This window comes from Callithrix jacchus, chromosome 8 (genome assembly GCF_049354715.1).
Source record: "Callithrix jacchus isolate 240 chromosome 8, calJac240_pri, whole genome shotgun sequence".
Lineage (NCBI taxonomy): Eukaryota > Metazoa > Chordata > Mammalia > Primates > Cebidae > Callithrix > Callithrix jacchus.
In genome coordinates, this window is record NC_133509.1 from 31,457,580 (window position 1) to 31,469,191 (window position 11,612).

At 49.6% G+C, this 11,612-nt stretch overlaps 3 protein-coding genes across 5 annotated transcripts; 2 read left to right on the forward strand and 1 right to left on the reverse strand.

Annotated features, from left to right (window-relative positions):
• The first annotated feature begins 1,222 nt into the window (after nt 1-1,222).
• Nucleotides 1,223-4,959, forward strand: SERF2 (small EDRK-rich factor 2). 2 transcript variants are annotated; one of them, XM_009005343.5, is made up of 3 exons: nt 1,223-1,280; nt 1,863-1,971; nt 2,571-4,959. In XM_009005343.5, exons 1-3 carry the CDS (start codon nt 1,274-1,276, stop codon nt 2,854-2,856), a joined length of 402 nt encoding a protein of 133 aa, XP_009003591.1. In that variant the 5' UTR covers nt 1,223-1,273; the 3' UTR covers nt 2,857-4,959. The 2 variants fall into 2 exon arrangements, with proteins under 2 accessions (XP_009003591.1, XP_009003592.1); XM_009005344.5 differs by having other exon boundaries at nt 2,594-4,959.
• Nucleotides 3,881-8,399, reverse strand: SERINC4 (serine incorporator 4). The gene is made up of 12 exons (XM_002753390.6): nt 8,160-8,399; nt 7,594-7,770; nt 7,241-7,419; nt 6,704-6,783; nt 6,497-6,590; nt 6,033-6,244; nt 5,745-5,840; nt 5,515-5,641; nt 5,045-5,117; nt 4,579-4,627; nt 4,279-4,432; nt 3,881-4,103 (listed from the first exon to the last, which is right to left on the reverse strand). Exons 1-12 carry the CDS (start codon nt 8,259-8,261, stop codon nt 3,881-3,883), a joined length of 1,566 nt encoding a protein of 521 aa, XP_002753436.1. The 5' UTR covers nt 8,262-8,399.
• Nucleotides 8,400-8,859: 460 nt separating this feature from the next.
• On the forward strand, nt 8,860-10,135 carry HYPK (huntingtin interacting protein K). Of its 2 annotated transcripts, XM_009005339.4 has the most exons (4): nt 8,877-9,052; nt 9,396-9,451; nt 9,777-9,828; nt 9,967-10,135. In XM_009005339.4, the coding sequence occupies exons 1-4, from the start codon at nt 8,891-8,893 to the stop codon at nt 10,060-10,062; spliced, it is 366 nt and encodes a 121-aa protein (XP_009003587.2). In that variant the 5' UTR covers nt 8,877-8,890; the 3' UTR covers nt 10,063-10,135. The 2 variants fall into 2 exon arrangements, with proteins under 2 accessions (XP_009003588.1, XP_009003587.2); XM_009005340.5 differs by lacking the exons at nt 9,396-9,451; nt 9,967-10,135 and having other exon boundaries at nt 8,860-9,052; nt 9,777-9,836.
• The last annotated feature ends 1,477 nt before the right edge of the window (nt 10,136-11,612 follow it).

Below are 11,612 nucleotides of genomic sequence, written 5' to 3' on the forward strand. Positions count from 1 at the left end.
AACCAATCCTTTCCTGTGATATTTCCTAAGCATTTCTCCTTTAACCCGTTAATTCCTCAGGTCTGGTGGAGAGTTTTGTAAAAAGATTAATGGAACTGGGAATGAGAATGAGTTTAATTTTTGCTTCTTGTCTTATTCCAGGGTTTTTGTTTTGTTTTGAGACAGCGTCTCTTTCTGTCACCCAGACTGGACTGCAGTGGTGCAATCTCAGCTGACTGCAACCCCTGCCTCCCGGGTTCAAGAGATTCTCCTGCCTCGACCTCCTGAGTAGCTGGGATTACAGGCATGCACCACCACGCCCAGCTAATTTTTTGTATTTTTAGTAGAGACAGGGTTTCACTGTATTAGCCAGGATGATCTCCATCTTCTGACCTCGTGATCCAGCCGCCTCGGCCTCCTAAAGTGCTGGGATTACAGGTGTGAGCCACCGCGCCCGGCTAATTTTTGCTTTTGGTCTTATTCCAAGGTCTTAATACAAAACCAGTTGTGGTTGGTGGAGATGACACAGTGAGGAAAGGTCCAGAGGGGAAAAGCGGACATAATTTGTGCATTATCTAATCTCAGCCACTGATTCAACTCCATAGTCTGTGATTTTGGAGTCCTCCAGTATTTCTAAGTTGCATTTTCACATTTAAAGTTTCTAGGGGAAAAATGAGCAGGGCAGATTTTTAGGAAATACCAGATGTGGCAGGGGCGTGGAAGGAGACAATGGGAATAGAAGCAAGTTTCTTAAGTTGTGTTTGTACTAGATTTTAAGCGAGGTGAGAACAACTCGCGTTAAGTAAGCGGCTTAGAGGTGGTCCTAAGTAAGAAGTTTAGTCGTAGAGTACCCGTAACACAGAACTGGCTTAAACCCCACCGTCCGTCTCCCGGCACTCCTTCAGGGCGACTTTGTCAGTACCCCAAACTGTCCCCGCACGAGGTCACTCTGCCCGGTCATATGCTGGAGCCCGCGGGAGCGCCACATCGCCAGCCACACCCCTCCCCCCCCACCCAGCCCACGTGAGCCGGCCTAGTTTCTCCAAGCCGGGCCCTAAGCCTAGCTCCGGAGGCCCCGCCCCACGCTGAGTACCCCGCCCGCAACTCTAAGTCCCTTACCCACCCCGGCTGTGGACCCACGTGTTTTTTCTTGTCCAATGGGAGCCGGTGTCCGGGTGCGAAGGGGCGGGGAGGAAAGGGACGACTGCGTTACGTTGCGAGAAGGGGCGGGACCTGCAACGTCGGACAGAACGAGGGGACGTAACGGAGGGAGGTCGTAGCCGCTGCCGTCGCCATGACCCGTGAGCACCTAGCCCCCTTCTCCTTGCCCTTTTCTTTCCCTTCACCCTTAACAACACCTCCGAGTCGCCAGCTTTGACCTTCCGTAGCTTCCCTGGCGAGGCCTTTTTCTGGGCGCGCTCTGTAGCCACCCTCACACTCGGTTCCCGGAAATCGAGCGTTTTGCCCACAGCCACTTCACGGGACCACCTCCCCGCGTTAGGCATAGGCCCTCCCGGACCTTCCGCGGTGTGAGGAGAAGCCCAGTGCCCCTGTGATAGGCCCACAGCTCCCTACTTCACAAGCCAGCTCATCCCCCGCAGAGACCCAAACCGTCCCCACAGACCCCGCCAGCTGTTTGGGCCCCACATCACGCCTCCAGCTGGCTTCTCGGGACCTCTCTCCACTCCGCATTTTGATCCGGCCGTTGGCAGATTCGCCACTCCCCCCTACCCTAAGCAGCCTGAGCTTCGAAGGGGGCCGGTGTCGGGGCCGAGGGATTGAAGTGGTGGTGGATCCTGCTGCTGGCCGCACTGGGGGTAGAAGGGTTGCGGGTGAGTGGGCAGAGCGGCCCCCGCGTCTCACCTTTAATCTTCTTTCCTTAGGCGGTAACCAGCGAGAGCTCGCCCGCCAGAAGAATATGAAAAAGCAGAGCGACTCGGTTAAGGGAAAGCGCCGAGATGACGGGCTTTCTGCTGCCGCCCGCAAGCAGAGGTAGCCCCAGGGAGGGGAGGGAAAGGGACGATGGAGACCTGGGTTAGACCAAGGGTTGTAGCAGGAAAGATCTATCTCAGGGCTTGAATCTGGACTAGTCGTGAGGAGCAGAGTGCATTGCTTCCTCTAGGGTTTTATTTCCTCCCCACCCTCCAAATTGTTAGCTTACAGCCTTACAGGAAAGGACGGGGGCGGGCAACTGCCCTCAGTCTGATTTCTGACCGTGCCTGGGTCTGACCTTAAGGGCAAGGGCAGGGAGCTTCACATTTCAAATAAGTTGTGGTTATGACCGCCCAGTACTTTGGCACTCCTTGCTGTTCGGTTCTCCTCCCTTCTCCCAACCTACTCACTGGTGTTGTTGGGTGTGGTACTCAATACAGAATAGAGAGCCTTGGGCCTGTGTCGCCAGACTTCTAACCCTTTGGGCAACAGCCAGATGGAAACTGGTTGCCTTTTGAGCCTCAGCTCTCTTCCTCTTGTTCTCCTAGGGTGGGAGTGCAGCAGCCAAACGCTGAGCTTAGTCCCATCCACTTCCATCTTATCCTTTGTGCCCTTCATCCCCCTGCATCTTGTCCTTTTTGCCCTCTGGTACCTCCCAGTGCCCCATCATCTCTACCCCCAGGGACTCGGAGATCATGCAGCAGAAGCAGAAAAAGGCAAACGAGAAGAAGGAGGAACCCAAGTAGCTTTGTGGCTTCGTGTCCAACCCTCTTGCCCTTCGCCTGTGTGCCTGGAGCCAGTCCCACCACGCTCGCGTTTCCTCCTGTAGTGCTCACAGGTCCCAGCACCGATGGCATTCCCTTTGCCCTGAGTCTGCAGCGGGTCCCTTTTGTGCTTCCTTCCCCTCAGGTAGCCTCTCTACCCCTGGGCCACTCCCGGGGATGAGGGGGTTACCCCTTCCCAGTGTTTTTTATTCCTGTGGGGCTCACCCCAAAGTATTAAAAGTAGCTTTGTAATTCCTTGAGCGCCTGGTTTGACTGGGGACTTGGGGGGATGGGGTTGGAGGAATGACTGCCCTTTCCCACCAAAAAGGGAGAACTCTTTAGACTCAGATTGTGGATATGTAGACTTAATAAGTGAAACATCACAGAAGAAGCCTTTATTATACGATGACAACCAAACAAGTACTCTGGATATGTGGTAGAGGAATCCTCTAAGAACCATAGAGACTTCTTTTCTGTGATTTTTGTTCCCCACCCTTGAACACCATCTCTGGGATGCAGTTGGCCTAAGAGTGAAGGCTGCAAGATCTGTGTTTATGCCTCTCTTCCTCATTCTTCCTTAGTTTGTTCGTCTGCTTGAAAGTTGGCCAAAAAATCCTGCTGCTCACTGACTTCCCGTGGTCAGATGCTGTCAAGTGTTAACATTCTCTTCTGTCATTCCTCATGGAATGAGTGTGGTTTTTGTCTTCCTGATTCCCTTGACCTCAAGATCAGGATTAAAGCCTGGGGTAGCCTCTGCTCCTTTCTTCCTATGCCCTGGTTTGTTCTGTGGTTCTGGGCTTCTTATATCCCTGTGCCCAGGGCTGAACTGCTTATTTTCCTTTCTCCAAGGGCAGAGCTGTCTTCAGTCCCTGTTGGTCTTTCCCCACCCCCACTTCCAGCCCAAAGGCCAGGAAAGGGCTGGTGCCACACTGTCTGCTAAAATCAACAGTGGTTCATGAGCTGCTGGTTTGGGAGTTAGGCTTTTGAGCTGGGATGCAGTTGTAACAGTAGCTCCGGTGAGTCAGACACTGCCCAGCGCATTAGAGTGTGTTTGACCACTTCTTCCAGTTCAGACATAGTACTGACTTCAGCCTAAAGGGAGATAACTCCCCATTGTATCCTTGATATATTGAGCTGGGCTGGACAGCTCTCCTTGAGCCAAGTCTAGGAGTACAACGTCAGGGGAACCCGTTTGTGAAAGGGACCTAGACTGGAGGATATTTGTTATCTGGGGATACGATGCAGTGGCGGTGTCGCCTTCGTCGCCTGAAAATAAGGGGCTGGGGTTTCTGGGCGGGGGACCAACAGAGTGGTGCCAGTAGCAGCCCCAGATAGAGGAGTACACAGGCCCAGCATGAGGCAACCTTAACCCAGAAGGTGGCCCAGCTGCCCTTGGTGAAGGTCTTTTCCAGTTCCGCTCCCTCATAGCTGTGTAACCAAAGGCTCTGGTTAGAGAATATGAAGGGCCTTAGCTTTTAGAGCTGTTCTACCTCGTCACCAAAAATAATGGCAGACCCATGTGTATCTGGGATGGCCTTGGATTGCTCTTTCTGTAAAATAGCTAGATCTTCAGGAGAGTATCTAAGGCCCACCTCCATCTTACCTGAACCAGTTGGTAAGGGTAACCATGACGTAGAGTGAGGCAAGAACGAAGACGAAGTGGAAGGCAGAATAGCTATAGGAAAAATGCTGGACTTGGACTGGAGGAGCTGGAGGGGTCTCTTGGTCAGCTGGCCTAGCAGCCCCACCCCTTTGTCCTGGAGAGATGAAAGGGCTGCTGGGAGCAGTGCTGCTAAAACACCTCTTCCACTCTCCCCCAGCTACTTTCTTTAAGGCTCTTGAAGGTTCTTATGGCACTCCACAGAGATTTGCCACTTCTTATGGCTCCTCACTTGACACTCACCTTCATCTGCCTCCACTCTTTCAGGGCAGCAGAAACACAGTGAGGGCTTCTGCAAAACAGAATGCAGGTTTTGGAATGGTCTTAAAATATGTGAGGGTGTTAATCTAGGAAACTTCCCCCGTGAAAAGATTGGTCTAGTATTAAAAAGTGAAGGCACACCTGGGTTCAAATTCTAGCTCCATCATATAACTGGCTATGCGGACTTTGGTAAGCTGTTTAATCTTTTGTGCCTCAATTTCTCCATTTGTAAAATGGAGCAAATACCTACCTCACAGGGTTGTTGTGAGGGTTAAATTAAATGAGATTATGTAAATGTATCTAGCACAGTTGCCTAGCACATTGTGGGTACTCAATAAAAGGTAATAGCTGCTAGAATCTGAACATTCTGGGTAGAGGTTGGTAGGATGTGTGTGTCTTTGTGTGAGGGAGGGAGGGGTGTTGGGGATATTGAGCTGTTTATCCTCACCTGAAACTCATAGCTGTAAATCTTGACAATCCACAAGGGTCCAAATACCTCAGCCAGGTAGGAAGCCTCATTGCTGAGAAAGAAGAGATTTCTTAAGCTGGTCTAGTTAAATAGGGATTATCTGGGGGCATTTACTACCAACTGGTCCATATTGGTAGCCCTCAAAAGAGGGTACCCTACTGCCTGTGCCCTTTTCCACCAAAGATTTAGAATTCTATTCATGTGAGAGCCCTAAGATCTTTGCACATATTTTACATTCTCAAATCATTCCCCCGCCTCCTTTATCTCATACAGATCATCTGACAAAGTACTATTCTTAGAAATTGTCCCTGTTTGTGGGGAACTTTTCTCACTCTAGTCTTGCTCAAAACTTTAAATAAACTATGGTCCCAGACATTCCCCTGACCATCCCTCCCTGTCCTGGGTACCCTCCCTCCTCTCATAGCTTTACCCTTGACAGCTTTACGCACCAAGCAAAAAGCACACAAGCATACATGATGCCAGCACTCAGCATTGCTAGAGAGGTATCTGGTGTTTGGGGTTCCATTTTACTCAGGCCAGGCAGGCACAGGGTGTGATTCTGTCCTTGAAGGATTACTGGGAAGGGACACAGAAGAGATGGTGTGAAGAACAATGAGCTGGCTATTTGGCAGGGGCAAATAAAGGTCTTAGCATGTAGAATCCAGATCCTGTTCCTTACGTCTCTCTGGAGGACGGCTGGACAGCGCAGAGAAGGTCAGATACATGATATAGCAGCTGATGACAGAGGCTTGTAGAAGGCCAGACCGGGGTTGCTCTGGGGAGTGAGTATCATTGCTTTAGTCTACAGGGTGTTTCCTCTGTTCCTACCCCCACCTGTACTACTGTCTCCTCGTGGGGGTAGGGAAGCAGAGATTCTTTTATCAAGTAATTGAGATTAGGGAGATAATGAAACTTGATACACTTTTAAGGCCCCCAGAATCTGGAATGTTGTAGGGCATGTACCCACTGAGGCGGATGCAAGGAGTGATGGAGAGGAAGGAGATGAGGCCACAGAAGCAAAGGTGCAGACTGAGGAGCATCTTGTTGAGCAGGCAGCCAGCTGGGTGTGTGTAGTAGCGGAATAGGAGCATAGCTCCCACACCTGCCATACTGTAGAATCCTAGGGTGGCCAGCACGACAGCCAGGAACCAGCTGCAGTCTTGAGCTGCACCTGTCTGCCTAAGGGTGAAAGGTGAGCAATGACTTGGAGCTCCAACTCTTTTACCCATTACCAACTATTCCCCTGCTCCCAGAAGACTGGTGTGACTCCATCCTACTTGGCCCACAGAGTCATCACATTCCTAAGCTTTTTTGATATTGCTCAGTGGGAGGCTGTGGGACCAGTGGTCTGCCATGTCTTTTGCCCAGCCCTTCATAAAGTAATACTAGAAACCTTCCCAGGATGAGCCTTTAGGGTTAAGTGCCCCTTACCAGTTCTTGTTCCAGGAATGGGCAAAAGCTGTAATAAGCACCAACTGTAGTAGGATGAATGCAAAGCCTCCACAAATGCCAATGTAATGCCAGGCTGCAAGTGGAAACCAGTGGAAAAATGTGGTCAAATCATTACTCCTCCTCTTACCTGCTTCTTATCTTAGAAAACTTAGCCTAATCCTCCCAAGAGAGTGGGAGGGAGATTACCTGGGAAGAGATGCTCATCAGGAATGCAGAAGGCAACGGCACAGAGACCTAACAGGAACAGCAGCTTGAGGAGCCAGAAGCTGGTTAGGAGGGAGAGAGAAAACCAGACTCAGGAGAAAAGGCAAAGGAGAGTGAAGACTGCCTAAGGGGAAAGGCAAGAGAGCAAGCAAAAATATAGGAAAGCAGACAGATGAGACAACTGAGGAACCAATCCCAAATGAGGGGGCTGGGACAGGCCTATTGCAGCTTATTCCAAATTCTAACCCAAAAATACTTAAATAATATCACTGGGTAATGTTTTACAGTTTATAGAGGATTATGTTACAAAGATAACCCCACTGTTATCTCCATTTTAGATACTAGAAGCCTAAAGAGGATTAAGTCTTAAGGTCACACAGCAAGTACACTGGAAGCAGGGACTTAAACCTGTTTTCTGTCTTTTTACAGTGCTATTACTTCATCCTGGAATTTCCTTTACCCAGCTTGTGTCTACTTTCCCTCCTCTGTCCCCTTCCCACCCAGAAAGTACACACAAACCTATTATGCAGCTGTGCCCTCGGGCTGGTGGGGGAGTGGAGGTGGACCAGCAACACAGCCTGCAGCAGGTGGAAGGTGGCGGTTCCTGCACATACTCGGTACACAGCCCCAGAACCACTGAGCACTGGACAGTCAGAGAGGCCAAACAGGTGGGCACACAACCCTGAGGGCATCTGGATCTGGGAGAGTGTGTGTGAGAAATGCAGGACAAATCATAATGCATGGAAAGGTACCTACTTGTCATGGGGTATGACCACTCATTTGTTTCCTGTCCCCAACCCAAATCTCTTTTCTTTGTCAGGGTTTTTCCTTTTATCTCTTCCCACCTGACAACCTGACCCCCTCTCACTTACCCTGTGTGTCTTGCCCCACACCCTTTCCACTACTGTCCTTGACAGCAGGAGGCAGCAGATTGCTGAGGCCCCCACATGGAGGAAGATGTAGAACAAGCGGCTGCAGGTGGATGCGGTGAGAAAGGGCCACCTAGAGTGGCAGCAGCTGGCACAAGGAGCAGGCCCACAGCAGCACACCTGGGGGTAGAGCAGATGCAAGGCGGCGAGGTGGACTTGCTGAGGAAAACCATATGTTAATGTATGTGTGAGGTTAACCCAGGAGGTTGAATTCCAAAATTTCCCTGTCCCCTTTCTTCCTTTGACTCAGGTTCTGTTTCAAGTTGGTTGCAGCCATTTGGGATTGCCTTCCACTGACAACTTACTAGGGGTTTCATTACAAGCAGGCTTCAGATATCTGACCTTTCTCTAGACCTAAACACCTGGGGCTGGGAACATAGCTGGATAGAGTTACAGATGACCAGGGGCAAAGAACCAGAACGACATTAGAAAAGAGGCCTGTCGTTTTTATTGGCTTCTGCAAGTTTTCCTCCCCAGCTTCAGCCACTCTCCCCTTTGTACCCTCTCACCTGACAGAAGGGGTTTTTCACTAGGACACTGCTGCTTCCGCTGTGCTGCTGTGCCAGACCCAGGGAGGTGCTGGGGCCAGGGCCGGCCTTGGCACCCACCATCCTTGTCCCAGGGATTAGGCTTAGGTCCACCAGATGGAAGGCAGATGAGAGCAGTAGCTGCTTCTTTCCTCAGCCCATTGGACTTCCACTGTGCTGGGGCTGAGCACCGGGTCGCAGGCAGAATGGGGACATCCGGAAGACAATGCTGACCTCCAGGATGCGGTAAATGCAAATGCCCTGTGAAGGAGTTTTCTCCTCAGGGCCTCATCACTGGGACCACTGAGGCTCTTCTCTCCAGATTAGGGGCTGTTTGTCTATCTGGTCTCTTGTGGATTAGCATTCTTAATTGGTTTAGGATTAGACGTCACCCATTCAGGTTGAACGGAGTTCCCTGAGGTAGGTGCGTGTGTATGTAGTGAGGTGACTGTTCTAGGTTAAGACGGGGGAAGGTGTCGGTGGGGCGGGCCGGAATGGTGACGGGTTAGGTATGACAGAAGACCTTGCAGAAGACAACACTGTAAAAGCCCTAAAGGAAGTCTAAGACAACCGCCTCCCTCGCTGAAGCTTCTAGAATTGGAGCAGAAAGAAGGTGTGGCCCAGGGCCAGCCCCGCCTCCTCCCCGGGCGGAAGTTGTCAGTTGCGGAAGTCGCCGTGGGGTGGGGCTTATGCAGCGGCGTGGTGAAATAGATATGGCGACCGAGGGGGATGTGGAGCTAGAGTTAGAGACCGAGACCAGTGGCCCAGAGCGACCTCCCGAGAAGCCACGGAAACATGACAGCGGCGCGGCGGACTTGGAGCGGGTCACCGACTATGCAGAGGAGAAGGAGATCCAGAGTTCCAATCTGGAGACGGTAAGGTTGGCCAAGAACGTCTCGGGGCGGGCTGAGAGCAGAGGGAGGCTCTGAGGCTGTAGCTGGAAGCCGGCGCCCTAAGACGGGATTCTGTTCCCCATGGCAGGAGGCGGCAATAGGATAGAACCGAGGGAAACAGCGGTCATCAGAGCCCGCCCTTGCCTAAAGAAGCTTGATAGTGGGCTTAAGGGGACCTCAGATGCATAGAATGGAACTAAACATAGTCCTTGCTACATGGTAACACTTATCTTGAATTCATACATGAGCCGCTTGTTTTATTGGCTTTTTAGATTATTGGGAATTGTGGGTAGCAGAGCAGTAACTAGACCTGCCTTTCCCATAGGCCATGTCTGTGATTGGAGACAGAAGGTCCCGGGAGCAGAAAGCCAAACAGGAGCGGTGAGTCTTCAGTGGTAGCCACCTTTAACAGTTCTTCCCTCCCCACTTCCCAGACAAAAATAAAAAGCATTATTAAGACTTTATACCGTTCTTCAACTTTATCACCAATTCCTGTAGATCTAGGCGCCATAACTTTACTATTCTAGTTAGCAGAAGGCCTTCTGGCAACACCTGCCCCCCAGACTTCAGGGGAAAGGAGTATTAGTGGGAGTTTTCAATCAAGTATTTACCAAGACTTATTTACAGAGCACATTTGGGAATGACCCTTCCTGGGAGTTTATGGTGTTTGTTGAGAATGAGGACTAATCTATTTAAATATTTGCAGGGAGAAAGAACTGGCAAAAGTCACTATCAAGAAGGAAGATCTGGAACTGATAGTGAGTAGTAGTGCCTGACTCTAGCGTATGAGCAGGGGAGGTTGTTCTACTTGGGTTGTTTCCTGAAACAAGTGGAGTCAGTATATTCGGTGGCACATTAGTGCCTGGGAACTTATCTAACATGATTTTTTTCTGCAGATGACCGAGATGGAGATATCTCGAGCAGCAGCAGAACGCAGCTTGCGGGAACACATGGGCAATGTGGTAGAGGCGCTTATTGCCCTAACCAACTGATGTGTGCTTTCTTAGATGTACCTACTGGATTAATTTATGGCAATAAATTTTTTTTTGTCTTTTTGCAGTTTCATCATCTTGGGTCCAGTGCAATATATACTATATTTTTGTGTGGGGAATTTATATGTTGGGGAATAATTGACTTTAAGTGACTCATTAACACCTTGGCACACCTATGTAAAAAATCAGTGAAGAATACCTTATGTGTAGATGCCAGGTGGCAGCCCAGTCTCATTCATCTGACTAGCTCTCAATAGTATTCAAGGTACATATGGAGTCTCAGCAGAGTTACTGTACTCAATGGTATGTGTCTCCAAGGTAGCTTATGAATATCTAAAAGGCCAGCTCCCTGCCTAGGAACCACCATATATAGGTAGATATAAGTTATGAACTCAGTTCATAGGCCACCTTGAGTTAGAATTTTGGTACCTACAACATGCTTGATTTGGAGTGATCAAAAAAAAAAAAAGAAAAGAAAAGAAACAGCTTAGGGGCCAGGCATGGTTGTTCCTGCCTGTAATCCCAACACTTTGGGAGGCTGAGGCAAGAGGATAATGTGAGAGCCCCACAGTTTGAGACCAGCCTGGACAACACAATGAGGCTTCATCTCTACCAAGAAAAAAAAATTTTAGGTACCTGAGGGTTAGAACATGGTAAGACTAGAAGATATCAAAGGTTGGGCAAGGTGTGGTGGCTCATGCCTGTAACCCCAGCACTTTGGGGGAGGCTGAGGTGGGAGGATTGTGTGAGCTCAGGATTTCCAGAGCAGCCTGGGCAGCGTAGCAAGACCTCATCTCTACTAAAATTAAAAAAAAAAAAGCTAGGCATGGTGGCATATACCTCTCTATGGTCCCAGCTACTCTGGAGGCTGAGGTGGATTCACTTGAGCCTGGCAGGTTGAGGCTGCAGTGAGCTGAGACTGTGCTACTGCACTCCAGTCTAGGTGACAGAGCAAGACTGTCTCAAAAAAAAAAAAAAAAGATCAATGAAAGGTTTTGATTAGTATTTGAATTCAGAGCCATAATACATTCTACATGCCATCTAGGACCGTAGAATTTTTACTTTAAAGGTTAATCAGGGCCGGGTGCAGTGGCTCACGCATGTAATTCCAGCACTCTGGGAGGCCAAGGTGGGTGGATCACCTGAAGTCAGGAGTTTTGAAACCAGCTTGGCCAACATGGTGAAACCCCATCTCTACTGGAAAAAAAAAAAAAAAAAAATTAAGCCGGATGTGGTGGTAGATGGCCTGTAATTCCAGCTACTTGGGAGGCTTAGGCAGGAGAATCTCTTGAACCCAGGAAGCAGAGGTTGCAGTAAGCTGAGATTGTGCCATTGCACTCCAGCCTGGGCAACAAGAGTGAAACTAGGTCTCCAAAAATAAAATTAAAAAAGTTTAATCAGCTTTGACCAAGTCACACCTGTTGAACTAGTTTTCTCAACTATAAAACTGTAAAGGCCCCTTAGAGTCTGTTGTATGGATACTTAAATGGCAGTTACAAACATTTTCCCATAAGAATTTCAAGGCCTTACCCTCATTCTGACTAGGATAA